Source organism: Alternaria arbusti (assembly GCF_024043155.1).
Source record: "Alternaria arbusti strain BMP 1465 chromosome Unknown scaffold_7, whole genome shotgun sequence".
NCBI lineage: Eukaryota > Fungi > Ascomycota > Dothideomycetes > Pleosporales > Pleosporaceae > Alternaria > Alternaria arbusti.
In genome coordinates, this window is record NW_026249947.1 from 1559209 (window position 1) to 1586077 (window position 26869).

General features: G+C 53.5%; 9 protein-coding genes and 1 non-coding gene across 10 annotated transcripts; 5 read left to right on the plus strand and 5 right to left on the minus strand.

Annotated features, from left to right (window-relative positions):
- Positions 1-1770: 1770 nt before the first annotated feature.
- J4E86_006324 (uncharacterized protein) lies at positions 1771-3329 on the minus strand (the record flags this gene model as incomplete). Its single annotated transcript, XM_051446854.1, has 2 exons — positions 1771-3086; positions 3134-3329. 2 exons carry the CDS (start codon positions 3327-3329, stop codon positions 1771-1773), a joined length of 1512 nt encoding a protein of 503 aa, XP_051302429.1.
- Positions 3330-3617: 288 nt separating this feature from the next.
- On the plus strand, positions 3618-4655 carry J4E86_006325 (uncharacterized protein; the record flags this gene model as incomplete). The annotated part of the gene is made up of 2 exons (XM_051446855.1): positions 3618-3956; positions 3999-4655. 2 exons carry the CDS (start codon positions 3618-3620, stop codon positions 4653-4655), a joined length of 996 nt encoding a protein of 331 aa, XP_051302430.1.
- Positions 4656-5386: 731 nt separating this feature from the next.
- On the minus strand, positions 5387-8034 carry J4E86_006326 (uncharacterized protein; the record flags this gene model as incomplete). Its single annotated transcript, XM_051446856.1, has 6 exons — positions 5387-5751; positions 5802-6476; positions 6740-7496; positions 7550-7649; positions 7696-7792; positions 7854-8034. 6 exons carry the CDS (start codon positions 8032-8034, stop codon positions 5387-5389), a joined length of 2175 nt encoding a protein of 724 aa, XP_051302431.1.
- Positions 8035-9465: 1431 nt separating this feature from the next.
- J4E86_006327 (uncharacterized protein) lies at positions 9466-10326 on the minus strand (the record flags this gene model as incomplete). Its single annotated transcript, XM_051446857.1, has 2 exons — positions 9466-9990; positions 10021-10326. 2 exons carry the CDS (start codon positions 10324-10326, stop codon positions 9466-9468), a joined length of 831 nt encoding a protein of 276 aa, XP_051302432.1.
- A 1780-nt stretch (positions 10327-12106) lies between these two features.
- J4E86_006328 (uncharacterized protein) lies at positions 12107-13090 on the minus strand (the record flags this gene model as incomplete). Its single annotated transcript, XM_051446858.1, is given in 2 exon segments — positions 12107-12951; positions 12970-13090. The coding sequence occupies 2 exon segments, from the start codon at positions 13088-13090 to the stop codon at positions 12107-12109; spliced, it is 966 nt and encodes a 321-aa protein (XP_051302433.1).
- A 1507-nt stretch (positions 13091-14597) lies between these two features.
- J4E86_006329 lies at positions 14598-14689 on the plus strand. Its single transcript has one exon. It is a non-coding gene; the product is annotated as a tRNA-Glu (tRNA).
- A 432-nt stretch (positions 14690-15121) lies between these two features.
- On the plus strand, positions 15122-16982 carry J4E86_006330 (uncharacterized protein; the record flags this gene model as incomplete). Its single annotated transcript, XM_051446859.1, has 3 exons — positions 15122-15311; positions 15360-16309; positions 16356-16982. The coding sequence occupies 3 exons, from the start codon at positions 15122-15124 to the stop codon at positions 16980-16982; spliced, it is 1767 nt and encodes a 588-aa protein (XP_051302434.1).
- A 395-nt stretch (positions 16983-17377) lies between these two features.
- Positions 17378-19000, plus strand: J4E86_006331 (uncharacterized protein; the record flags this gene model as incomplete). Its single annotated transcript, XM_051446860.1, has 2 exons — positions 17378-17458; positions 17513-19000. The coding sequence occupies 2 exons, from the start codon at positions 17378-17380 to the stop codon at positions 18998-19000; spliced, it is 1569 nt and encodes a 522-aa protein (XP_051302435.1).
- Positions 19001-19736: 736 nt separating this feature from the next.
- J4E86_006332 (uncharacterized protein) lies at positions 19737-21636 on the minus strand (the record flags this gene model as incomplete). The annotated part of the gene is made up of 3 exons (XM_051446861.1): positions 19737-20683; positions 20740-21353; positions 21407-21636. 3 exons carry the CDS (start codon positions 21634-21636, stop codon positions 19737-19739), a joined length of 1791 nt encoding a protein of 596 aa, XP_051302436.1.
- A 2622-nt stretch (positions 21637-24258) lies between these two features.
- J4E86_006333 (uncharacterized protein) lies at positions 24259-25478 on the plus strand (the record flags this gene model as incomplete). The annotated part of the gene is made up of 4 exons (XM_051446862.1): positions 24259-24593; positions 24650-24933; positions 24981-25060; positions 25116-25478. The coding sequence occupies 4 exons, from the start codon at positions 24259-24261 to the stop codon at positions 25476-25478; spliced, it is 1062 nt and encodes a 353-aa protein (XP_051302437.1).
- Between the last annotated feature and the right edge of the window lie 1391 nt (positions 25479-26869).

Here is a 26869-nt window from a genome sequence, read left to right on the forward strand (position 1 = left end):
GTTGGGATCGGGGAAGTCGGTCCTCATCACGCCTACATTGCGCACTACACTTACGCGAATTTGGCCTTATTGTCAAACGGGCTATCTTTGGGTCGATCAGGTAGGGTATCCGTCATAGATTAAATAAAGATCTATTACTGACTTCGCTGCTCCGCCCGCAGTTGTGTGTCGACCAAACAAGCATCCCCGACCGCAACCAGCAAGTCGCTCTCATGGGCGAAATCTACAGCAAATGCAAACGCGTCCTAATCTGGCTCGGGCCAGAGACACCCTCCTCCTCATACATGTCCTACTACCTATCCCCCACCCCACCTCCAGAAATCCAACAAAAAAAAACCAAACACACACCCTCATCCGCATCCCATCTATCACAACCCGGCCACCAGTCCTTCGTGCGAAATCTCCTCGCCCTACCCTGGTTCACCCGAGCCTGGGTAGTCCAAGAAGCCGTGCTACCAACTAAAGCCACTTGCTTCCTCGGCGCCTTCACCTTCTTTATAGAAGATCTATGGGCCGTTGTGGTACACTTCAGGAGCGCGGAACGGTATCTCACAGGGAGGGACTATGTCAACTTACGTCAGCTACCTGGGTATTTGGTGCTGAACGAGATCATGCGATTGCGGATGCAGGCGCGATTTCAGCGAGGTCCCAGCCCTAATGAGTCGACGTGTTTCTACCACTCACTTTCCGTCTTTGCGCCGAGATCCAGGACGTCGAGCCCGCATGACATCATTTTCGCTTTTCTGGGGTTACAGCGAGATCGGCGGGTTAAGATTCTGCCGGACCACGATATGGAATGGGATATTGTACCCTACGTAGCCACCAAGTCGATTATTGAAGCTACAGCCAGTTTAAATCTATTCGGACTGCTGCACCGGAAGGACGAAGAAACGAGTCGGTGGCCGGTTCTGGCGTCTTGGGTGCCGGATTGGTCGAGGACGGCTGAGGCGGAACCGTTGGTTTTTCCGAGGAGTTGGATTTACTTTGATGCTGCTGCTGGGAGACGGCATAAAGCTGAGATGGTGACTGGCCTCGACACGTCGCATCTGGTGGTCACGGGGAAGATTATCGGTGAGGTGGCGCACACGCTGGCGTTTACGAAAGGCCTTGCTGAGCCGCTTACGAACCGGCATGGATGGGACATTTGCTCTTACCTCAACTTGCCACATCTACACTATCTGTTGGGACAGATGTGGCGAGAACAGAAGTCGACTGCCCCGTCAATGGAGCGTTTGTTGAAAGTTATTCTAGCCGACGGTTCCTTCACACTGAACCAGAAGCTAAGGGAGCACTGCAGCGAAGGTCTACCAGCTTCAGATGTAGACGAGCTGGTTTCAACGTACTTGGCGACTGAAAACGCGCCAAAAGAGCGTGACGTTATCACGATGGGTCGGTCCAAGAACGCTGATGATCTGGGGAAACGAGCGACTAGACTTCGCGATCATGCTCGCGTAGCCTGGGCCCGACAGGTTATCGTGGGACGCGATTGGAGAATTGGGCTTGCACATCGTTCGGTTTGTGAGGGCGACTTGATATGCATCATCCACGGCTCGAAAGTACCACTTGTGCTTCGTCGTCTTGCAAATGGTTATTATCGCTTGATGGGCCAGTGTTACCTTGAAGGCGCTATGCGCGGCGAAGAAGTAACTTGGGATGAAGGGAGTGCAGACGAATTCGTACTTGTGTAAGCCTCACTTCCCCTTATGGTCACCAAGCAATACCAAGGATGTTTCATTACAAAAGGATCAAAGCGGATATCACGATTCCCATTTACAACTTCGTCTCCGTCCCCCTCAACGCCTCTATATCGACGACTTCCTTGACCGCCTCGGTAGTGAGGACATACGGACTCTCGTCATCCACACAAACGCTATCTTCAATCCTCATGCCTATGCCGCGCGCCCATTTGGGCCACCGCTCTTCATTGGGGACATAGATACCGGGTTCCACGGTAACACACATGCCCTTCTCAAACTTCCTACTCCGGCTCAGACCAGGGGAGTCGTGCACATCGAGACCAACGTAGTGGCCCACGTGGTGTGGAAACAGTGTCTGGATAGCATCGGCATCCATGTCGAAGCCGAGGTCCTTCAGACCGGCAGCTAGGGAATTGGAAGCTGTATGGTGTAGTTTGTCGAGGGTGAAATTTGAATCTGTGCGGCAGAGCGAGATGCAGGATCTTTGTACCGCGAGCAGGAGGGTGTAGAGATCGCGTTGGGCGGGGCTGAACTTGCCGGATACAGGCCATGTACGTGTTATATCCGTGACGTAGCCGCCGTACTGGGCGCCTGCGTCGACCAAGACGAGTTCTTTGGGGTTGAGGAGCATGTCGTTGGAGACGTAGTGGATGGTGTTGGCGTTGATGCCGCCGGCCACGACGGGGACGTATGCCGGGCCGTCGCAGTTGTCTTGCTTGAACCAGTAGTCGAGGAAGGAGTCGAGGTCCTTTTCTGTGGTGAAGGACTGCCGCATTGCGTCTGTGATGGCGCGGCCCGAGTGCTGGCCTGCACGGCGCATGTTTGTGATCTCGGCTTCGGATTTGATGAGGCGGAGCTCGTTGACGAGCGGGCGGAGGGGTCGTACGCTTGCGGGTGCGTCGCGGAAGACATTGAAGATACCGCCTGTGCGTGAGGGCTCTGCGCCGGCGAGGTAGCGTGATAGTAGGTTCTTGGATACGCGGGATTGGGGGAGGTCGGTGTATATGGCTTGCGCGCGGTTGACTATGTCGGGGAGCAGACGAGGTAGGTCGTCGACGCTGCCGCTCACGTCGGCGTTGAAGACGTCCTCCGCGGCCTCAACGCCTGATCGTGGCCCCTCCCAGGCTTCCACCTTGGGGTCCTTGGGCCGGACATATAAGTGGAATGTGTGCTCCCCATCTCCATGCTTCTCTATTATGGCCACGGCATCCTGCTCTCTAAATCCCGTCAAGTACAGGAAGTCTGGATCCTGGTGGAACTTGTAGAAGACGGCGCCGGACGCATATTTCAGGTCGTTTGCGGCGAGGATGGCGGTCGAGTTTGGGGGCAGTTCTTTGGCGAGGGCGGCGCGGCGTTGGTGGTACTCGAGTGCCGTGATACCGGGGGTGACTACAGCATGTTAGTATAGGGTAAGACGTTGCTCGGGCGGTCATCACCTTCCCCAGCCTTGAGTAGGTGTGGATGCGTCTCATGGAGCGGTTGGCCAAATCGGAGTTCAGCGGCGGGCACAGCAGCGGCCGCATACGCCCTCGTGCCGCCGACTCTGGGCTGCACCCGCCCGACGCGTCTCGCAGCATCGCACCGGTATGGCACGCGTGCAGCCGGTCGCAGCCATCTTAAGGCAAAAGTCATGGTCGTTGGCGGAGGGTTGGCTCGGGCGAATCAAGCTTCGGCGGAAGAGGCATCGGTTTCCCGGCCTGGTGGGCGCTAGGCCGCTGGTGGGGGAGCCTGACGTACCTTGCAGGTGCCACTACCGCCGCAGCTTCCCCCTCCCCGCAAACACCTCCAGGCCCCCGTTTCTGCCTGTCGGACAGCCAACGCACACATGACACGCCCGGCCTCTTATCTTCCTCCTCTTCGCACGCCCAGTCTGCGAAGAAGACCACCTCCACCGTGACGCTGCCCACCATCATCCGCAGAATGGCCTCGTCGGCCGCCCAACCCAGCGTCGTTCCGCCCAAGGACCTCGAGAGCTTCCAGCAACACCTGACCAAGTCGACGCGTATTCTCGCGCTTCTCGGTGCGGGGCTATCAGCATCTTCTGGACTACCGACTTTTCGAGGTGCGGGAGGCATGTGGAGGACGCATGACGCGACATCACTAGCAACACCCCAAGCCTTTGAGCGCGATCCAGGACTCGTGTGGCAATTCTACAGCTACCGACGGCACATGGCCCTCAAAGCCAAGCCGAATCCCGCACACTACGCCCTTGCCGAACTGGCGAAGAAGAAGGAACAGTTTATCACGCTGAGCCAGAACGTTGATGGCGAGTATCCACCTCGACCCTCAGCTGTAGCATAGCTAACACCACCACCAGGCCTATCACCGCGCGCTCAACACCCCGCCGAACAACTCAAACTCCTGCACGGCTCCCTCTTCGACCTCAAGTGCTCAGACTTCTTCTGCAACTACTCGGAGCGGAACAACTACACCGACCCCATCGTGCCTGCTCTCGCCATACCCACCGACGAATCCGACCCAACTACAAACGCCGCCCTTGCCGCCCGCGAACTAGACATCTCAGACATCAATGTCGAAATCCCAGAACTCGACTACAAGCACCTCCCCCATTGCCCCGAATGCAAGAACGGCCTGCTGCGTCCGGGTGTAGTCTGGTTTGGCGAAATACTGCCTAAGAAGGTTATGGAGGATGTCGACGCATTTATCGAGGACGAAGAAGATATTGATCTCATCATGGTCATTGGGACGAGTGCGAAGGTATACCCTGCCGCCGGGTATGTGGATCTTGCGCGCAGCAAGGGAGCGAGGGTTGCCATTATCAACATGGACGCGAATGACGTTCCCGCGGGAGGACTGTACGATGGGGACTGGTTCTTCCAAGGCGATGCAGCGCAGATTGTGCCCGAGTTGCTGAAGAGCGTCATTGGAGAGATTGATACAGAAAACATGGGAGATGCTGCGGGAGGAGCTGGCTTGAGACCTGCCAGACTGTCTTGAGGTTCTGTGCTGGATTTGCCCTGTTGGATGTTAGCAAGACTGAAGTAATGCAATGGGGCTAGACTATATGGCTTTACCTAGGTAGTCTCCTACTAGTGCATCCCTACAGCATCAAACAACTGTCACATGGACATTGTCAGTATGCCTCCATGTGAAAATTCCCCGCTGTTGCATCAAAGGAGATGCATTGGTCATGAACCAATATTGCTTTTTATTACTATCTTGCTATTACTGTTCCGTGAATGATGTACTATGTACTTGCGTAGTACTCCTCTTCCCCGTCCCGCGAACGCGTCGATGCGATGCGAGTCCATAGTCCAACACGCATAAGCGAATGCTGATGCTATGATACAACATCTTTCCTTCATCTAGCATCGCTGTTCGAAATAGTATTTGGGTATAACACGCGTAAGTCATGTTGCGGTAGCGAAGAGTGTTGGGGTTCAACCGGCAGAGAGTTACAACGTGGCCGTTTGATCCGATTCTGTTCGTCCAGTTGCCCCGTTTTTAGCCGGCAGTGATCCAGAATGCGAGCTTGTCCTGTTTCCAACTTTTGGCCCCGTTGATGACGAGGTGGGGATCCCGTTAAGGTACGATACAGCGGCCGCTAGCGTCAAATCGGATACCGATGCCGCAAGGGTAAGAATAGTCTCCCAGGTCCACCACCAATCGCATCATTTTGTGTGCAGTCGGTGCTGCAGTGATTTGTCGCGAAAGGTAATCCCCCGTCCTCATAACATGTGGAAATGGTAGTTGCCGAAATTATCCATCTCGTAGCGGAAAAGAGCTTCGGATGGTTGGTCGTTGTCCGGCCATGGCAGATACTGTGGATCCACCTTTGCTGGTGCTGGCTGTTGCAGCACCATGATGACCTCATCCGGGAAGGCATCTGCTATGTCGGCCCAGACGTACGGTTTTGACGTCTTGACTATCGAATATACGACCTGGTAGGCGCGGGAAGCCAGCATGTTTGTGTCGCACATGCTGCGGAGTGAGGTGACGAGTTGCCGTGTGCTGTGCACAGACGCTTGGTGTGTGTCGCGGAAGTGATCGGGACAGGATATGGCTATCATGAGGACGGCGAGAGCTTGCATGACTGTAGTGATGTGTCAGTAGTTGAGACGGGAATTTGAGGTTTTAACATACTGTTGTGGACAATTGTCCACCAGGGCCCTTTTTCATATAGACTCCTGACATTAGGCTCGTTTGCCAACAGCGATGCCACATCTCGTGCCGCTTGTACGCACGACTCTGCCACAGACTGATCGAGCGAATTGAAGTCATCGGTTCCGGCTTGGAAACAGCGTTCAATACGGCGCAGTGAGGGACGAGTCGTCAGAACCTTCAGTCGGTAGTACTGAAGTTTGAGCAAGAAGACGTCGCGTTGTTGCATGCGAGCTGAGTTCCGTTCTTCTGACTGAACTTGGGGAATGTATTCAAATGCCCACTTGTCAAGGTGTTCGCATAGAGATATAGTCATTTGTTGGAGGTAGTCCCATGATGGCGCAGATCTACGCTGTGTGTAGAGGTTGGAGATGATTTGCTGGGTCAGGAGATTCAGGTGGATATCGGCATCGAGAAAGTCGAGACTGGGCACAGGTACGCTTTGGGTCTGATCGCTATTCACGGCACTGGGCAGTGGAGTTGTGATGTCTTCGTTGGGTATAATGCTCGGTCGACCGGTAATCGAACTGAGCATGCTCTCCAGGGCATGTAAACTCCACCAGGTGCAAACCATACTCTGCCTTCGGGCGGCAGAGACAGATTGATCATCTTGTTGCACGTGAAGGCCGAGCGAGAAAGCCGATCGCATCGCCATGCCTACCATTACCCAAGCCCTGATACAGTATCAGCATGCAAGCACATCGATTGGAAGCAAGGGACGAAGAAAGGATAGACTAGGTAGTCACGAGCAAAGATATTGCGCATACTTACCGATTCAAATGGCCAGCAGTCATGTAGTAAATCGCAAAGAGTCCAGCAGCCTAAAATGTTTAGCATAGTCGAACAGAATCCGCGGCTCAGACTTGCCTGCGTTGTGAGCAGATCCGGAGTCGTTAGGACAACGATTGTGTCATTCATACTAAGCAATTGAAAGGCACGCGACAAGTAGACGATGTGATCCAGTTCATCAGCTCTCCAGTCGGCCTGGACGAGATGTGAAAACTTGGCGCCTATGGCAAAGACGAGGTTGACTAGCGCAAACCATTTCTCCGGGCAATGTATAGCCTGCCCGTTCCGAACCAAGGTATAGTATTGGAGCAGCTGGTGCTCAATAGTTGGGGGGAGGATGGGAAAGGAGCTTTGGATGGTCTGGGTGAAGCACTGGAATAGCAGTGCTGCAGTATGCTCGGGTGGCAGCTCAAAGGGATTCCCACAGTCTGTGAGTTTTATACCTTCTTCGTCGAGATAGTAGTTGGTGAGCGCGATCTGTTCGAGCGGGGTTGCGGCAAGGGAGGTGGGTGAGGCAGTGAAAGTAGGCGAGGGTGGCTGAGAGAGTGGCGCAGTGGTGTCAGGTGGGCCAAGCAGAACGGTATCGAGCGCTTGTACTCTGCTCCTGAGCGTCTGTAGCCACTGTACTTCGGAGATCTGGCCCAAGAAGCCTGCTTCGACTACATTGGGCACTTCGCCACCGTCTTCGTCGCCAGAGTCTTCCGGGACAGTACCGTCCAGGCGAGGAAGGGGTGACTGATCCGAGGTAGGCGAGGTCTCTGCTCCGAGCGGCACATAGCTAGAGGACGGGGCAAAGGGGTGCATGCGCGAGTGCTGAGAGAATGGCTGAGGGGCGGATGCTCGCGAAGAAGAGGATATGGAGACGGGCGACCCGACCTCGTCATCTGACTTGGCGGTATTAGTTTGAGCAGTGGCATCCGGCTGGCAGGTCCTGTACTCACATCCTGGAGGGCATCTTCAATTCGACGTCGGTCATCGTCGCTGACGCGCAAGCTGAGGTCTCTGAGGACGGAGACGAGGGCATGGTTGCGGTCTTTGGCACTGGGGGAGTCAATTTCAGAACTCGGAATCAGGTCGATCAACTAACGTCGCCAGACGGTCTTTCCTGGGGCGCTCGTATACACATGTCTTGTCGGTCTTGTCGCAGTAGTTGCAGCGGGGGAGGCCGCCGCTACACTTGATCTCTAGCGTGTGTTAGATGTCGTGAGAAAGTGAATGATGTCGAAAAGGACAATGGCAACGCACTCCTCTTATGGCAGTTACGACATGCCCGCTGGACTCTGTCCCTCTGGCGCGACTTGGGCGTGGTGGGTGGCGGGGCGCGTCGGGGTGGTAAGCGTGGAATGGCGACCTTGAACTGCGACCCGTAGGGACCGGCCGAGGGGTGACCAGCCGGAGGGGGTCCAGGTCGCCTGTCGTCTTGCATCGGGCCGCTCGCGAAAACTCACGCTGCGTGGTAAGGGAACAAGAGTCATCTCAGCGCATCTCGCATCGTGTTTATGAAAATAACCGCCTGCGTCATGGGAATCAAAGATTGGGGATGAACGCTGCGCCTTGGCGGGAGCGACCTCGTAGTGATTGGCTTCGGTGCACAAGTCCGCATGGCCAATACTCATCGTGCCCGCGCATCTGCCCTGGACCTGCTGCGTGCGCCGCCATTGCAGGGGCGCGCCACGGGGCGAGTGTCGAGACGAAGGTTCCGCCGCGCCCTATATAGTGACTTCCTCGACCACGGGCGCGGGCAGAGAAGTAGACGGCGTCGACGTTGACTCCAGCTGGGCAGACGTCGGTCCAGATCCGCAGGCGCTAGCCCTCGGGCCCCTCTGCCGGTCGTCCCCTCTGCCGTTCAGCGGCATCCCGCCGTCGCTGCCCACTCGCACACTGCATCACGGTAATTTCCCATGCGCGACCAGACAGGTCGACATGGAATTTGCGTCGAATGCGATCCTGCCGGCACTTCACTTTGTCACCTTAGCACAAAAGCAAACCTTGGGACACGTGCCCGCTATCAGTCGTCCGAGCTAGCTCCGCCAACACCAGAATTTCGATTCGAGTTCCGCCGAGAAGAGTTACTGCTCTCGCTCTAGACATCTCGCTGCTTGTAAGCGAGGAACCCAAGATTGGGTCGCTGGCGTGTTTTCTTTTGCCGTATCAACGCCTCCAGATCGTCGTCCTGTCGTCCTCGTCGTCCGTCTATGTACCTCTGCAGTGCCATCGCACAAATAACCCGAGTCATGCACTGTGCTCTGTAACCTTATCGTGACCGGGCAGCATATGGTGTATCTCCTAGACTGCACCTTGTTAGTGAGCCACGTCTTGAACAAACACGCGCATCACCACACTCCCACCTAAGGATAAAACCCGATCTTTTGTGGATCAAGTCATCTCAAACCACCGGACAACACCCGCCAATCATCGCAGCTGCCAAATTTGGGTTGTCCCTCGGTTGCCCGGTTGCGGCCTAGCGCCGCTAAGGCACATGCAACCTTTAGCTTTACACATCCATAAATCCTCCCGACTGCGAATGCGAATATAGTCTTGCATGGCTAGGAACAAGCCCATGGCGCTTCTGCGCGATATAACCACTTTGATCTGCGCTTTGTGCCAACGCAGCACAGTAGTACCACGGGTGTGTGCAAGCATGGTTTCATTTCGCCGGCCTGCAGGTGCATCCCTTGCTATAGCCCAGGTCGCCACCCCAGACCAACTCCAACGTTGGCAACTTCCGGCGGCCTTTTCCATTCGGCACATGTATTTTCGCAGGCAGGCAATACGAAATACGCCAAATTATAGTTCAGCCTCAATCTCGGTCCCACTGATCCCTTGATATTCCACTCTTATATCCACCGCCGTCCGCTCAGGCATGCTCGAGCCACACCCCGCCAACCCCGCCACCTCTTTCTCCACTATCCAGCCTCTCCGCGGAGCCTCCAAACTTTCCGGCCTTTGCGTTTGTTATTAGGACTACGTCGCCATACCAGAATCCCCTATCTTTAACGCGTTCCTGCTCCTCCTCGTTCTTTGGCAAGCGCAGTATAATCTTCGCACCGGTGTCACGAGTCTCCACTTCATGCACGCGCTTGATCCTGAATTCAAATCCTCCATCAAACTTCTCTCCAGTACTACCGATGACGGCGTCGTAGATTTTTCTAGTCTCATCTAGCAGGGCCTGGTCGCGCACGATGATAGTAAGTCGGCTGACCCCAATCGCGCAGCATGGATGAGTCGTCTTCGGATCGTCGATTGGAACGCGGACACCCCGAGGAGTAGTATCGTGGCAGAAGAATGGCACCCTGCCCCTAACACTCTGTCCACCTTTCTCTCCCTTGGGAAAGGTGACAGCCCAGGCTACATCGACTCCATCGGCCCTCTTTCTCCCACCCTTGATCGGGTTTGAGTGACTTTCTATTACCGCCTCGTAGTTCTTCTCGGGCGAAAGCGAGTTGGTCAAGCACCAGTCTTTCCAGCCTACGAAGTTGGCGTCCGGGCCCCACCAATGCTCAGGCGCGAGGGAAGGGTTGACGAAGGAGATGAGTTCGATGTAGCATCCGTCTGCGAGGAGAATCAAGACATTTGATGTCGCGCCGTCAGCGTGGAAGCCTCCTGGGGTAAGTGTGAAGTTGTCCGAGAAGAATGGAGGGACTTCGGGCAGTTGCGTTGTTGGGTTGGCGGGGACGAAGAGGATTAGGTGGTCTAGGCTTTGCTGTGACGTGGCCATTGCGGCAGTTGTATCTTGGGGACTGACTTGGTTGGGACCTCAGGTTATCTCACGGTGAGTTAATTACTACCTGAAGAGCTCAGCACCAAGTGTTCGTGGACGTGGAGTCATTGCGCCCAGGCTTGTCCGGAAAGGGAGCGGCTACGGGAAGCGACAGGGATGCATGAGGGGTAGCTCCTGCCAACACTGCTTGTCGCGTAAGTAATCAGTCACTTGTATACGCTCATCTTATCAGATCGAGCTTGAATACTCTGAAAGACCCAATCTGGCGCTTATCTCTACGAACGACCACCGTATGACTTAACTTTGCGGTATCGCATGAAGTTTCGCGCGACCTCGAAAGAACCTTGGAACGTACACTTGACAGTGAAGCAGCCGCAAGCAATACATGTGCATATCATTTCTTGCATCACCATCTCTCGCACGGCCATGGCGAATGAACGAGACTGCATCAATCATCAAAGCGACGGATGCTAGCGATATACCATTTCAAATTATCGATTCAAGACAACATCCCCTGTCCAACCCTCAATCCCATCCTCATCCCACCTTCCCACCCACAACTTCTCGCACTCCCTCCCGAATCTCACTAACACCACCTGCTCCTTTCCAAACTCATAGCTCTTCTCATCTTCAAACAAATCTCGTATACCCACACTGCAATCCAGCATCGGCGCTTTGTTGCTGCCGTACTTGTAGCCTGGCATGGGCAGGATCGCGATGTTGAGCAACGCGCGAGCTTCGGGCGAGAGTCTGGTGGCGCGTTGGAGGGTTTTGAAGATGTGAACTGCCTGGTAGATCTCTTGGTATGCTTGGGCCCCCCACAGGGGTAGAGTGGGGAAGTGTTGGAGGAGGTTGGAGGGCGTTAGCGGTGGGAGGGCTTCTGATGTGGCTTTTTGTCTGATAGGCAGGGTGATTGGTGTGGACATTAGCGCGGGTGTTGAGATGCTGGGACGTGATGGCGGGGTTTCTTTCGTCTCGGGTGCTGGGCGGTTTGGCTGATGATTGCTTCAATCTTGACATCTTGATTGCCCTTTTATATAGATGAAGATGTATGCTCTGTCCGCTGTGTTGTCTAGGGTTAGACATGTGTCTTTCGTTATGAACAAGACATTGTCCTAAGGTGAACTTGAGACTTATGTGAGGTGTATAGGCCAATGTCTGAGATGATCGGTAGCTAAGTATGTATATACTAGCATCATATTTCTCCTCGAGGTGCCGTCGACAAGGGTTCAACACTGTAATGCCGGGGTACCAAAACGGTACCCGGGAGGGACTCCACGTTCCTGGCATCGTTCGGTGCACTCGCAATAACCCGTTGTATACAGCTGGCAACTGTTTTAGAGCGCAGAAAACAGAATAACACTGTTTGTATCCGCCTTGCGGAAAGGCGTCATCTAATTTTGCAGTCAAAATAATTTCCCAGGCTGTTTAGACTGTAGGTGTAAAGGGGCACGTCTTTAGTGTAATTCACAGTTCTCTAATATTGTAGTGTCTTTTAAGTTAGCCTTTTCCTAAGCGCCTTAACCTTGTATGCTCTCTTTGTCTGTTCTCTTTCTGTGGCGTTCACGAGGGCTAGCGTCGGAGGGGGCTGAGAGATCGTGGACTTAGTTTGTGTTGGGTTCCTTTTGTTGCTCTCGTGCGTTCTCGCTGCTCGGGCTTCGAAGTAACCTGCTTTGGTGTCTATGCCTGTCAATGCCGCAGCAATGTTCAATGCTGCGTCGTACTGTCGACCGACTGCAGTGGTTCGATTCCTCAGTAGATACTCTGGATGCCAAGCTTAAACAACGACGAATAAAATCTTTTGGGCGTCGTTGCGCACTATGCCCATGAGCGTCGGGCTGCCGCACGATAGTCGGACCGTGATGTTCTCCACGTTATGTCGCTCATCGAACTGTTTTCTATTGAAGGCGCCAAATACCAGTAGGACTTTCTTCGAAAGCGACTGACATCTGTAGAAAAATTCGTCGTGCAGTTGTTTGACCTCCTCTTTCCACTCGTCGGCGACATTCGCGAGGTGACGTACGGACGCCGCGGTCAGACGGCGGAAGTACGCTTCGTACCAATATGTGTCGCTCGCCGCGAAGCCCTTCTCGATGAATATTCGGATGCAGCAGTTTGACGCGTCCAGCGTCTGACCGTCCTTGGGAGTCTTTGTCGTGAAAGTTGGATAGTGTAGCTGCAAATGCAACATGGAGGTTGCGCAGCCTGATGGTGAGACGATATGGGATTCTAGCATGCCGCTTCGCCTCGCCTCTTCCTTCTTGAATGCTTGGAATAGCTCGGGCATATCGAAGCTATTCTGTCCGTACTCCAGGTCGTACACAGATTCTTCTAGGAACTCACGCGCCCCGTAGGTCATCATGGCTAGAGGTTGCAGCACTTCTGCCCGTACTGTAGCGAGCCTGGCTTCCGAAGGAGAGTTCATGCATGCTGTGTTCTCAGAATTCATGTGCGTCGCCCATGCAGCTACTTCCTCTGAAGTCATGTCGTTGGTGTCGAGATAGTCACCGTCGTCGAGCAAAATCGCGCCATGCTCTCCACCAGCCCAAGTGTCCTTGACGTTATCTGTCCGGGTCACGTCTTGCACAAGCATGACGCGATCGTATTCGTGAATCCAGGCTTCTAACTACCGGGACGTACTCAGCCGCGCAAGCAACCGCTGTTTGTTCTGTACACTCGAGCGTAGCGCGGCTTGTCGGTCGACCAGCAGTGATACCACATCGTCGGCGCTGGGTTCCTGTACTTCAGTGTCGTTGTACATGTCCGACTCTTGCGACGTGGGAGATCCGTTCGGTGGTAGGTTCAGTAGGACGTCCGAACTGGCGGAGGGAAGTTCCAGGGCGTTGGCAATGTAGTATCGGGTATGTCAGTAGGTGAGGGTGAACTCCAAAGTCGTCTGTGAGAGGTCCGAAAGCGTGGCTTCGGAAGGATGGGAAGGCAAGTGTGGCAGGGTTGATATAGATGCAGCAGCCTTGGCGGTGATCTGATCACGTGGTCTCAGGTAAAGGCAGCCCTGGAGGGCCATCTTGCTCACACGTGGCTAGCGTGCCGTGATGATGCCCAGTGCAACAGCAATGGTTCGATCTGGATGCCCCAGCGCCAAGATCACTGACTGTTGAATGGAGATAGCCCTGACACCTGTCGCGGTTGTACCTAAGCGACGACCATTATAAGCGACAAAGATCCGGACCAAAACACCGACGATGATACCCGGCATTGTCGACGAGCAGGAACTGGACGGCCGTTGAAGTAAGGTCATCAACCTTGAAGGTGCCATCTCAAACTTCTCAAGGATTTGAACAGCCTTTACCTTCTCCTCGCATTTAGGGTGCATGTGTACGAATAAGATAGATAGGTCGTTGTTCTTCTCCAAAACCTCTGGATGCTGTTTCGTTTCCGTGGAATGCTAGCCTCTTGCTACTTCGAAAGTTCGTCATGCTCCCGAGACCCCGTGTGAGCGATATCGACTCATGTGAGTATAGGGCGGTTGCTCGAATACAAAGTACAATTTCGATGATCAACGCGGTACTCAGGTACTGTTCGACCATCGGTAGTGACTACCTAGGTAGGTAGTCTTGGTGTCGGAATTCGCAGCTTGCAGCATACATGACATTGAATTTTAACAAGCGGATAGTCTTGATGATAACGTATACTCCCACCCTCTCATATTCTTTATAAACCGCGATAGTTGCTGTCACCCTTACCTAGGTAGTAGGGCAGATGCCTATTTGTGGCAAGAATGCATGCTATTCTGCCTTCAAAGAAATTGGCACCAGATTTCGCAATGCCGAGTCTCAGAATGTTGGATGAGGCGTGCTGAGCAACCCTGCAATGGATGATTGTGACACCTGATGGTGGTGATGGGTTCTAATCACGGGCGGCGCGCTGAAGTTTGCCGAGCTCTGACGAAACCTGCAAGCACCGAGCCTCCGGCGAACGGCACTTCAACCAACGATCGTTGGAAGTTAGCCGAAAGAAGGCTGCGCAACATATTGCTCGTATTGTGTGCCATATACGGAACTCTGCCCAAAGGACTGACTGATCAAACTGTCTCTTGTGGCATAATGACTGGTTGTATGCCAGCCGGCGACGGTGTCTGTGGACCTACCTCTAAGACACTAGGACATTAGCTTGCTGGTGCGTCTAGCGCATGCCCAGGACCTGCCTGTGAGTGGGCACGTAGCCCCGTTGGAGATGGTGCCTCATGAGTACACTGCAGGCTCGTTATGACGATATGTTCGATCAACTTTTCAACCCTTTCATCAAAGTCCGGTATGGTGTATCGGCTAGCATCCGTCGCTTTCATGAGTCAATCGTGTCAGCTTCCGACGAGAGCCGGGTTCGATTCCCGGTACCGGAAGAAAACGATCTTTTTGCCTTTCTTTTTGTCCTTTTCTTTTTGCCCACTTTATAGATTAACGCTGGCAATGTTCCGTTCCATTGTAGTCATCTAGAGATGTGTTGTGAAGCTTAAAACTCGCCTTCCGCAGCTCGAGATAGACGCTAATGCCAGCTGCCCAGGTGATTCGGTACCGGAAAAGAAGACCTTCTTTTTGCCAACATCTTTTTTTTTTGCCCGCAGTCCAAAATCCAAGCTAGTCACATGCGTATGCTGTGAATAACCTGCAGCTCTTTTGTTCGAAGTTCACATTCGTTGTAAGGCAGCTTGAGACAGACGCTGAGGCCATGTAGTGATGCCATCGCCTGCCACGTGAAAGCGCGCTTCGACGCGGGCGCGTCCGACCTTGCAGCGACTCCCCCACACTAGCACCTCAGCACAACTATCGCGTCCATGGCGAAACTCGCAACGCCAGCTTCTGGCTCCAAGACGCTGAACCCCTCCGCACATACCAATGGACATGCGCGATCCGCTGCACTCGAAGCTGTGAGCGCACGACCACGGCACAAGCAACGCCGGCCGACCAAGCAAGCGTCTTACGAGCTCACCAACCATGCCAAAGCCTACCTCGAGGGCGGCCAATGTATGCGACACCACTAGCCACACAGTATCAAGCTTACACTGACTCCAGACGCCAGCGGCTATGACTTCCTCTATAGCCTCCTCGCCGCGGGCACCAGCATATCGAGACCGGCGCAGCCATACATAGGCTTTCTCGCGCCGCCTGCATACATCGCATTCGCCTCTTCCATGGTCGCCGACCCCAGATTCACCACCAAAGCGCAATCGCGAGACGCCGCGAGAGGCTCCGATGCCGCGCTGCGATACCTGCAATGCGTGCACACGACGATAGACGACCCAGCATACCCGACCATAAGGAAAGCGTTCATGTTCCCAAGAGAACGCAACAGGAGGAGCGCCCCCAGCTACAGGGCTAGTGCAAGCTTATCACCCCAGCTAAGCAGCGACATCAAGCGAATAGCGGGCGAGGCTGCCAACGAGAAGAGCCTGTGGTATCGCGCAGACGACTTCTGGCATGCTGTGGGATGGGCGTTCAATTGCGCGATAAAGCACAAGAAACGGTGGAGTCGGTGGAAACTGTGGCTGAGGGTCATGCTCGACTTCCTCGAAGCCGATTGGGATGTCTGCGTCAAGCAAAGCAACCAAGAGGGAGCGAGCGACGAGACAACCCTCCAGCAGAGTCTCCTCTGGCACTACATAACCGGCGACGAGACAGCAATGAATCGCGCAAAGAGGCGCCGGATCATCAGAGCTGTACTCGCAACGGCGACACCCGACTCGCTCAAAGACTACCCGGAAGTTTGGGAGAGGGAGACAGCAGAGCCGAGACGTAAAAGAAATGAAGACCAGCCAGTGGGTGAGGTTGACTTCGAGACTGGGGAGTTGGCGGATTATGGTAGCGACGAAGATATGCAGGACGCATCGGACGACGGCGGGGATGAGAGTGGCGACGACACGTCTTCGGAGACCAGCGATAAAGGGATTAAGAACGTACACGACGCCATAGAGCGCCTTGGCGGACGGGACGCGATCGAGCTACGGCAGCGTCTCATAGCACTCGTAGGTACCTCTTTGGTCGGAGTCGACGACAACTAACAACAAACAGCTCGCCGAAGTGGCCGTAGAGCTACCGGAACTCTTCACACGGATATATGACCTCTGCGACAACATCTTGGAAGAGTTCAGTCAGGTCCCGACCATGACCTTTCAGGTGCTTTTGTCTACGATGAAGCTACCCGACGACATTCGAGTCGCCTTCACCGCGAACCTTCTACATGGTATGATAGCCAGCAAGCCACCGAGCTTCTTTCTCCGAGACCCTATTCAACAGGATTTCGAAAAGTCACTTCTTCCACTGAAAGGAACAACGCAAAGCTTTGCAGCAAACACCAAGATATCACTCATACTGGAACAGTTGTTCATGCACATGATGAAGAACAATGCTCTTGCCCCTAATCCAGCTCTCCGCAAGGCTATGGAGGCTGGTATTCAAGCGCGACGTAGTGTGTATGGTACGGGTAAAGGCAAGAGAGGTAACGCTGAAGAGGAGGAACAAGCAAAGAAGCTGCTGCAGGAAAGCTCAGACAGGCTGTTGGGATTGCTTGAGGTATTGGAGATGGCCCATGGTAAAACTCCGCAGTCGACAAGAGTGAAGGAATCCGCACTGCTCTCTTTTGGCTCGGGTTCGTCGCTTTCTCCTGCGCCTGATAGCGAGACCGAGCCTGAAGACTGAAGAGAAAATTAATGGTATCTCCTCAGGAATTTCAAGGCCGCTTGCTATCAGCCAACAAACAGCAAACTGGACGACTCTGAGGTTTGGGCACTGGGCCCCGCCTCGTTTGCGGAACCTCGTTCTCGGTCCCAACAACCACGCAATGAAATACTGGCGTTTTTGGTCTCAAGCGCGCCACAATCACATTTGATTTCGAACTTTCATCTCCCTGGGTACCCCGTGCACGGTCGCACTGAACCCACGTCTATCTTTGTTTCGTTGGATATGCAGAACTAACACTTTACTGACACCCATTGGTACTCATCCGCGGAGCACGGCCCCCACCTGCCTTACTTTCGGTACCAGCGTTTTGACAACTACACCGATACTCGTACAATCCGCCGAACAAAGCCGCAATGGCTCCTAAACCTCCGCGCAAATCCAGAGCCGCGCAGATCGCTGCGATGAGGGAACGAAGACTTTTGCGCACTCTGACCGTAAGCGAGCTTGAGGATCATGCGTAAGAGTGGCTATGCTGACAGCGAGTCTAGACCGACACTATTACCGAGATTGAGACGTACATCAAGGACCAGCAACAAAAGAGTCTGAGGTTCAAGATGAACGCGATAGGATTGCGAGTTGAGCGCTCAATAGCTTCCACGCCATCATCGACTCCCATACGACTCATCCAACCTGGGGCAGAGGATATACTCCTCGGTGTACGGAGACAGTCTTTGAAGTCTACGCTGCTCGCGGAGCAAACACCACACCCACAGACCAATCAAGAAGAGGAGTGGCTCACGTTGCAAGAATGGTTGACTCGACGCTATGGGATTGCCTCTCATCTGGAAGATGAACCTGACGATTCAAATGAAGAATCTCTAAAGCAGGCAGTGGCAGCGTACATCCGTCACCGGCACCGCACCGACTTCGAATTCTGGAGGAAAACGGTTGACGTCGACAGTTGCTTGAACCTGTTAAATCAAGACATATGCTCATACAGCAAGTATGACCTTACAGACCACCTTCTGGAGGGCCTTTCCAGAATAGAAGCCGGCTGCCACGAGTCAGAGTCTGCTGGCCCTCCGAGACTTACTCCTGAACTCGTTTTGGAGATTGGTGTACACCCTCGTTGGTTATCGTTCCTCACTTGGATGGCCGAAGACCTCGAGACGCTCGAACCAATCCCTCTTACAATGTACGACTGGTGGAACTCCAACGGCCGAGCTTTCCGGTTCCTTGATCTTCCTGAAGAACTCCGTTACCTCGTATACGATCAAGTCATCGGCCCCTACATATGTTTATCGCTGAGCAAGGGCGACTCCAACGGAAACCAGCATGTCAGACTGACCCGCCCCAAGCGCCGCTGCATAGACATACATCGCTTTGGGAAAGTGAGTGTTGCCGGAAGCGAATACCAGTTTCAGCCGGACATGCTTGCTCTCACATGTCAGCAGATGTGCTATGAAGTCAAAAAGGCCACATGGGAGCGCACGACAGCATTGCTCAACGATTATCATCACCCTTCCATATGTCCCACTTGGCCTCATGTCTTCATCCCCTATCACGCGATGCGCCGTATCGAGCTCAATCTCTCCACATCGGATTACTTCCGCTTCCTCGGCCTAAAATGCGAACGCCATCAGGGTTTCGTCGAATTGGACAACGAGATGACCCCCGCAATCGCCCAACTGCGGGAGATACCAACGCTTTTCCATCTACATCTCCACTTCACCATCCGTCCGCCTATACGGATTGGTCCTGGTAATACGTGGAGGTCATTGGACCCTTGGCTTAATATCGCAGGAAACAGGGGTACGAAAGTAGTCTCGTGCCAAAGAGTCTTCGTTCACTGGTTCTTCACACTGGCGTGGGCGGATATCAGACATATACCCCGAGTCACGTTCTCCGGTCATGTTAAGAGAAGGATACGAATGATGTGGGAATTCGAATTTGATCGTAGTACTTCACGGAAACAAACAGATTCCAAGCACGAATCCATCGCACGGATACAGGCTACGCCGTGGCAAAGACTGTAGGTAACCCACCCTGAGAATTGGTGTTTGATTTGCTAACGACTCGTACAGTCCCCCGGTATGCAAGTGCGAGATACCTTGCGATTGGTGGAACGCTCGTGGACCGTATCTTGAGGGCCAAGATCCGAATTTCCAGCCTGGTGCTAAGGATGTTTATGATTACGACTTCGATCCTGAGGAATTCGATCGGTTTGATTGCATGGATTGGGATCATCCGCGACCGTGGTATTGGCGTTGTCAGTAGGTACTGAAGGGAGCTGCGGCTGAAGCGCCTATGCACTCGTGCATCCATACACCTTACGCAACGCTCATTTGTTAGCATGCTATGTTGTGAATAACAAAGCAGAAGGTGTCCTGCCTATGCTCCTTGCTTGTTGTTTTCCATGCGCCTATCTTCACCTTGACCTTACCTTCATAGTAACATCTTGGTATGCTTTGGACAGATACGAGCGAGTTCGATAGGCTAGTCAGTGCTCGTTCATGCTTACATTTAGAGCCTTAAGCCGATCTATGTGTGCAGCTAAAGCTGCACAAATGATGCTATCAACCACGTGCTGAACAAAGAAGAAGAAGAAGAAGAAGAAGAACACATTGCAAGACGGAAGTGGAAAGTATAAACGATAGTATTATATTACATCACCTTGGCAATGTGGGTATATAGAGCAATGAGCCTGCCAATGAGAACACGCTCCTTGCGGCAGACTGCGCTGAGCATGTCATACAACAAACGATGTAACGCTTAGAAGACGTTACCCTTAGTCTGCTTGCCATTCTCCTCCTCAAGCTTCTTGACGTTGATGTTCTTCCAGATGTAGATGCTGGCCAAACACAACGGCACAAAGCACGCACCAGTGATGACCATCTTGCGTTGCACATCGGCATAGGCACCGACAACGGCATCGCGCTCTGGCGTACCATCGAGGAACGATTGCTGCAAGGTGATGTTTCCGAAAATCGCCCTGTATTCGGGCTTGCTTTCCTCGGGCAGACGCATGAGTAACTGTCCAGGGAGGATGTTGTTCCACATGCCACCGGCGATGGCATATCCGATGGATGAACCGAAGCTGCCAAAGAGACCCCAAACTGCGTTGACGACCGCAATTTCTTGATGAGTGACGGGGACCATGACAGCGAGCTGGGCGCAGGTGGCGAAGAAAGCCGTGCCGAGACCGACGAGTACTTGAGTGAAGGCGAGAACACCGGGGTTGGTGGACGGGTTTCGGAAGGGGATCAAGAGAGCGGTACCGAGGAGAACGATCGGTACACCGGTGTAGGCCGTCCACTTGAAGTTACCAGATTTGTGGATCCACCATGCGATGAGCGGACTGAATGTCGACGAGGTAAGCGAGAAAGCGTTGAGGATATATCCAGCGTGGGGAATGCTTTGCCTGTGTACGACAAGCAAGTAAGAGTAGAAGTATCCGTTCCAGCAGAAGACAGACAAGAACATGACGCAGTAAAGCAGGCAGGAGCCGATGATGGTACCGTTCTTGAGGTACTTCCAGGGTAGGAATTGGACGGGCGCAAACTTGGCTTCCCAGATGTAGAAGACGGGGAAGAGGCAGAGTCCGAGAACGATGCAGGCGATGATGTACGGGGTGTTCCAGCCCCGGGGCGCGTAGGCGACGAGACTGAAAGGCAGAACAAAGAGACTCCACGCGCACATGATGAGGACGATGCCAAGGACTGGGTCGCGCGTTAGTAGCTATACGGGTAAATCTTCAGATGAGTGTGTAGCTTACTGTCGAACTGTATGGCGTAGTACCACAGCGATTGGAGGAAGTTACGATCCGACGTTACGTTCTTGACGAGACCAGCCTTCCTAGCCTTGCGGTACATGAACATCATGAGCACCAACGCGGGAGCGCAGCAACCGACGAAGATGATGATGAATGCACCAAAAGCCCATCGCCAGCTGTTCTGGTAGTAGAACATGTCGGCGATCACGGGTGCGGCGAAAGTGCTTGCGATACGAGGAGTTCCGTTGAGGGTGAAGATGATCATGCGGTTCGTCAGGCTGGTGCAGTCTGCGGCCATGATGTCGGCAACGAATAGAACACCAATGTGACCAGCCCAATAGAGGACGTGACCGGCGATGTAGGTCTGTACGTTGGTGCATGCGGCTTTCATAGCCATACCGGCGACGACGACGAGCAGCATGAAGAAGAAACCCTCCACGCGACCAAATATATCGATGACCTTGGCAATGACGAGAGGAAGGCAGCCACCGAGCGCAGTTGCCATTACGCTTCCGACGTTCAGGAGACCGTGTGTACCGAAGGCTGAGGTGATGAAGGGGTTGAGCGCGGCGTCAATGCCATTCTGCAGGAAAGCGACGAACTCGATAAGGTAAATGCTACACGGACAGGTCAGTCTGAGTTTCGCGATCTGAATGATACTAGAACATACAAGACCAGCATCGTAATCAAGGTCTTCGTGCTCCAAATCTCAGTGATTGCGCGCACCCGCTGAACTCCGTTTTGGAAGGTTTCCGATTCGACAGACTTGGTCTCTCCATCGCTGCCAGTCTCGTGGGCATTGAAAGCTTGATCGCCATTCTTCTCCATGTCGATATCTCTTGAGGGACGACCAAAGCCCTCTACAGGTCGCACGGCGTCAGTCGCAGCCAGGTTCGACATGGCAAAACAAGGATGCCGGAAAAGTGCCGGGCAAGGCAGGGTATGAAATTGGGATGCAGGTGAGCGACGATCGTAACACAGGCAGCGCTGCCATACTTAAGTATACCCTCGGCCCACTCTCCGAAGACCGGACAGGGAATGTCAGCGCAGTTACAGCGTCTGAAAAATTTGCCATGTGTATCCCACCCGGTGGCTTGGGATCATCTCCCACCGTCCAGGTATCTCGTATGCCCAGAGAGCATTAGGCGCGGCTAGATGATCAGATAAGTGCTAGATGATCAGATAAGATCCAATCTCGCTGTGAGCTGATTGCTGGCTCGTCTTGGCTGTGCCGCAACTCTGCATTGCCAAGGTCTTGGCCCAGGTTGTCAGTGGCGGATGGAGCTCCCGGCTCATCGAAACGAGCAGTGTGCGCCGAAGCTTCAATTCCGTGCGGGACCAACTTGAGGGTCTCGCCTTGTGGATGGAACTGCACGAGGAAGAGCATCCTCGTTGAGTAAGCGCGTCGTGGTAGCATGATCCAGTTTCGCGCCGTTCCTGGCGTCTTCTAGCTGGCGGCACTAGCAGTCAGCGTGGGAACTCCATTGTGAAGAGGCCCGACTGTTCACGAGCATGAGAAGAGACTTCTTCGCGCCCAAATCTTTGCTTGTGGCTGTTTTAATGGAGACATGTGGCTTTGGTAGTGCTGTTGCAGGATCATGAGGTGGATGTTGTTGGGAAAGAGCTCTCCCCTCATGACAGCTAGGAAGCGGCGCTAGCCGGTCTTGCGGGTCACGATGACATCTAATCTTATCAGATCATCGCATCTAGCTCGGCTGAAGCGGCCATTTGACAGGAACTGGCCACCTTCCGCGTTAGACGGTGGGGCATGGAATGAAGAGTCGGGTCCTGCAGGGTCGTGAGGGGCCGTTGTGGTATTGGAGACGCAGCCACTATCACCAATGCCCCACTGTCTCCTGGTCGCCACGATGTTCTGTCGCTTCCCTCTCCTAATCTTTCGTGGCGTCCGAGAAAGCGCTCAAAGTGGTACAGTCTGGAAGAAGTGTTTTCCTTCAAAACTGTGGGTATTTGTATGAGGGGTTTTCAGGTACACGGCTGCGGCGACGAGCGCGTTGAAGCCGCGTCATGACAGTGGTCGACCCGTACGGACATGACTCCGCTGCGCAGCATATGAACAGCCATAAGGATATAGGTCGCACGATATACTGCTTTACTTAGAAGTCGTCGACGGGAACAACCCCATAGACGCTATCTATAGCACACGAGTTGTCAAAGGTCAAAGCCATGCATGCCTGACACAGATTCTGTGACCTCAGCACACGCAGTTGCTGAGTTATGCGAATGTAGGAGCTGCTGTCATGCGAATAGCAGACACAACGTTTGCAGCTGCTTAGGTCAAGATAAAGATTATCTCAGATATTTGGTACGCCGTTGTACCTACAGCTTCCCTGACATCTACACTTCGATGTAGGTACCTAGGAATGCGCTTTTCACGTGATAGCATCGGAAGGAAACGGGTCCAGTTGTATTGAAGGGCTGATGCTAGTGGAATCCATCCCACGGCAGTACGGTACATTCTCCAAAAGCGATTGTTTCTAGTTAGAAATAGGCAATACAGTAGTCTCTTCTATCATGGATGTTTCGTAAGCCTGGCGTGTTACGGAGTGACCTCGGAACGCGGGATCGGAACTGGGAGTGATGAGGGGTCCGCTCACGTGTCGCTTCCAGGGCTGGCTAGCTTCGACTCTGAGGGCAACACAGACGGGCGAGCTCCTTCTTTCACTCCTCCACGGCATCTTCTAATGCTTTACCAACATTCTTCGGGGAATGCGATCCGATCAGGTGTCGAGATATCTCGTGTCACATGCTTGATCGCTCGCGCGAGAACAATGAAAGACCATCTACGCTCGGTACAACAATTTGTCCCGCAACCGGGCCCATTGAGCTTCAACTTGCCAAACCAAATGAATCGCAAGCTGCAGCCGAAGGAAGTATAATCATGAACGTGTATCCTCACCGTACGTTTGTCAATTCCGATTAGCGCCAACAATCACATCGTCTCATCTCTAGTAACGTCGTTGTCGCGCACTGGATCTCAAACCTGCTTCACCTGTAGTACAGACGCGATACCGATGGTGGTGAACACATTCCGAGGTTGGCTACCAAATACCTCCGCTTCATATATTTCGTGTCTTTCACAGTGCGCCGCATTCCTTTATGGCCGAGATGTGATCGGTTTGAAGCAGAAAGAGTTGGATTACTGCGATATGGGCAGCCTTTGTGTTACATTCGGAAAATCGTAGTAGTCCCAAAACTGGCACCTGTATGTCTATTCTCTACCTCGAGAGCACAACAAGAAGAATGAGAAATTACTTAGTACAGTCACGCTTCACGTCGCTATTCTAAGGAATGTGCTCGCATTCCTCGGGTGTGGATACGTCATCGTACAATTCTACTCTTCATCCGACGACTACTAGCTCGCGATCGAGTGTTTGCTCACCTGCACGTACCACAATTGCGCGTGGTGGAGTTTTCTTGGCCTCCAGGCTGCGACTTGTTCTTCTCCTGACCGCGTTATAAGTGCTTCCACCTCTGCCCACAACGAGTTGGCTATCCGCGAAAATGTTTTTCTTCTTTCTCCTACAGCTCGCCGCCCTTGCGGTTGCAGTTGCTATCAACGAACCAATTCCCAACTATGGTCCTTTCTGCGGCACTCCCTCGCCCGTGTTCGAAAACGGTACTAAAGTGACTGATTGGGCGGAGTACTTCCAGGAACTCGAGACGATGTCTGGTCAGAACGGTCAAGGTGCTACCGACGCCTGGGGCTCGAGCCCTGGACCAATCCGTTGGCCACGCGACTCAAGCAACAACGTCGTTATCCCATACTGCTTCACACAGGAGTGGGATCGCCACAATATCCGTCACATCACGGAGAGTGGTATGGCGAAGTGGGTTGAGTAAGCAAAGGCACATCTATGACGAGTTGTGATGAGTCTCTAACTGACCGCTCTAGGTATCTCGGTGGCGCTGCGGGTAAAGACTCCGACCACGCTATCAGCTTCAAAGAGCGCTTGACCAGCGATGGAAAGCCAATGTACTGTGCACCCGTCAAGAAATACCGAGATGGGTGGAATGCAGGTATACCCCATGACACTGTGGCCATCGAGTTCACCGACGGCGCTGGCTGGGGCGCCGCTGTGGGCCTGACGCAGAACGGAAAGCCCTGGCAGAATCTGGTTCGCCTCGCCGATGGCTTTACGCTCGGTGGTGTTCTACACGAGCTTGGCCACGTACTGGGTAAGACAACACCAGCGACCGCAGATGTCGATACTAACAACCACAAGGCATGGCGCATGAACATAACCGCAACGACCGCGAAAAGTACATCAAAGTACAATACAAGCAACTTGCCGACTGGGAAGACGTTAGTGATAACCACTATCACTGACACATACCGCATACTAACATGACCAACCCAGTGCTGGCACCGCGCCCGTCAAGCAGAAGGCGACCGCATCACCGAAGACGGCCTCTGCCTATCCATGTACCGCGCTCTAAAGTATCAATGCACCTGCGTGGCCTTCATCAAGAACTTTGTCGAGCCCGGCTGGCCCATCCAAGCTGCTTCTGGCTACGACCTCGCGAGCGTCATGCACTATCCTAGCCGCAACGGCTATGCAAAGCCAGATTGCAATGACAATGGTGTAGACTGTCCAATCCAGGCCTACCTCGATTCGAATGACCATGGCGAGGGACTTGGGCTGCTGGAACGCGCTACGAAGCCGAGCAAGATGGACATCATTTGGGTCAAGCAGAATTACCCTTGGAATGTGGATGCTTGAGTGTTGGGTGTAGAATCGTTTACCCTTCGACGCGTTTCAAGGTTGATAGAGTGGTGCTTAATGGCTAGAACGGCTGTCGCACCAAAGCCTCTCCACTGGGGGTTAGACTGATGTGCTTGACGGACATAATACACTACCGATCGCGAAAGCGCCCTTTGCCCAGGAGTGACTTTTAGTCATTTTGCATCGTTTGGTCAGAGTATGCAATGGCCCTTCCTTCGTTCGTGAATGCGGCGTGCACGTTACCGGACCGTCGCTCGCAAGAGCACCCATCAGTCAGCTTGCAGAGCCGCATCGAGGCTGTGCACCCGCCAACCCTCAACAAGCCGTCCGCAGTCTGCAGCGACCGTTCACTCGGATCTCTCATGTGTCGCACGAACCTCAGTGGCTTGCGCAGCCACATGAAAAAGTTTTTCACTTCGTTCGTGTTTCAAGATCTGTCCGGTGCTCTGTCGCGCTGACCGGTGGGCATGCAGCAACCTCTTCTGAAGACAAGGATTGCTGCATACATGGAGTGCAGAACGCATGCGTTCGGGCTGACAGACGTTCAGCGAATGAGAACGAGGAACGTGCAAATGATACAGCGATCGAGTGGATTTGTCGGTGTTCCTGGAGCTGTCTTGTGTAAACGGTCAGCAGGGGTGGGATGGTATTACACATCAAAGCCTGCGACGGAAAGACTTTGACCATCGTACATGCGCTGGCTTTCTAGGGGGGCACGGAGCGAATGAGAGTGGGAAACGTGCAAGAAATGGAAGGAGCTGCATACCTGGGGTTTGTCTTGGACCAGAGCTTCCTCGCATCTGCTGCCGCCTGGACCATGGCCGCATCGCAATTTGGACACCGGACATATGACGACCCTGGGTTGATATTGCCGTATATGCGACAACTTTACGATGATACAACCTACCGTTCTGCGTCACTGGCGCTTGTAGCGCTTTGCTGTACTTACCCTGGATCAGTGATGAAGGAGCCGACTCGGCCGAGGCGTTGTTCGCGAAAAGGCTGACCGCAGTGCATTCGGTAGCTCAAATATGGTACAGCGATTTGCAGCTTTGTACCACATCGATAACGCAGGACGTAGGACGCAGGTGGATGGTCGCACCTTCGCAATTTGTAATGCAGGGAAAGTGGAAGGCTTGGTCAGATCTCGCTGGGAAATTCTTCCACAAGCCCGCTCGACTATACGCACGGCCGAGCGACGGTCACATGTTTCTGCTCATGCCCATGGAGGTGGTTATCATTCAAACTCGCTTGATAAGCGATTGGAAGGATTAGGCATACTGTTGTGCCCGTTGCCCAAGCGTCGACATGAATGACAAACCCTCGCCATACCATCGCATGCTACTGGCACGCTGAACGTCGGAAAAGTTTCGATCGAGTAGCATTAC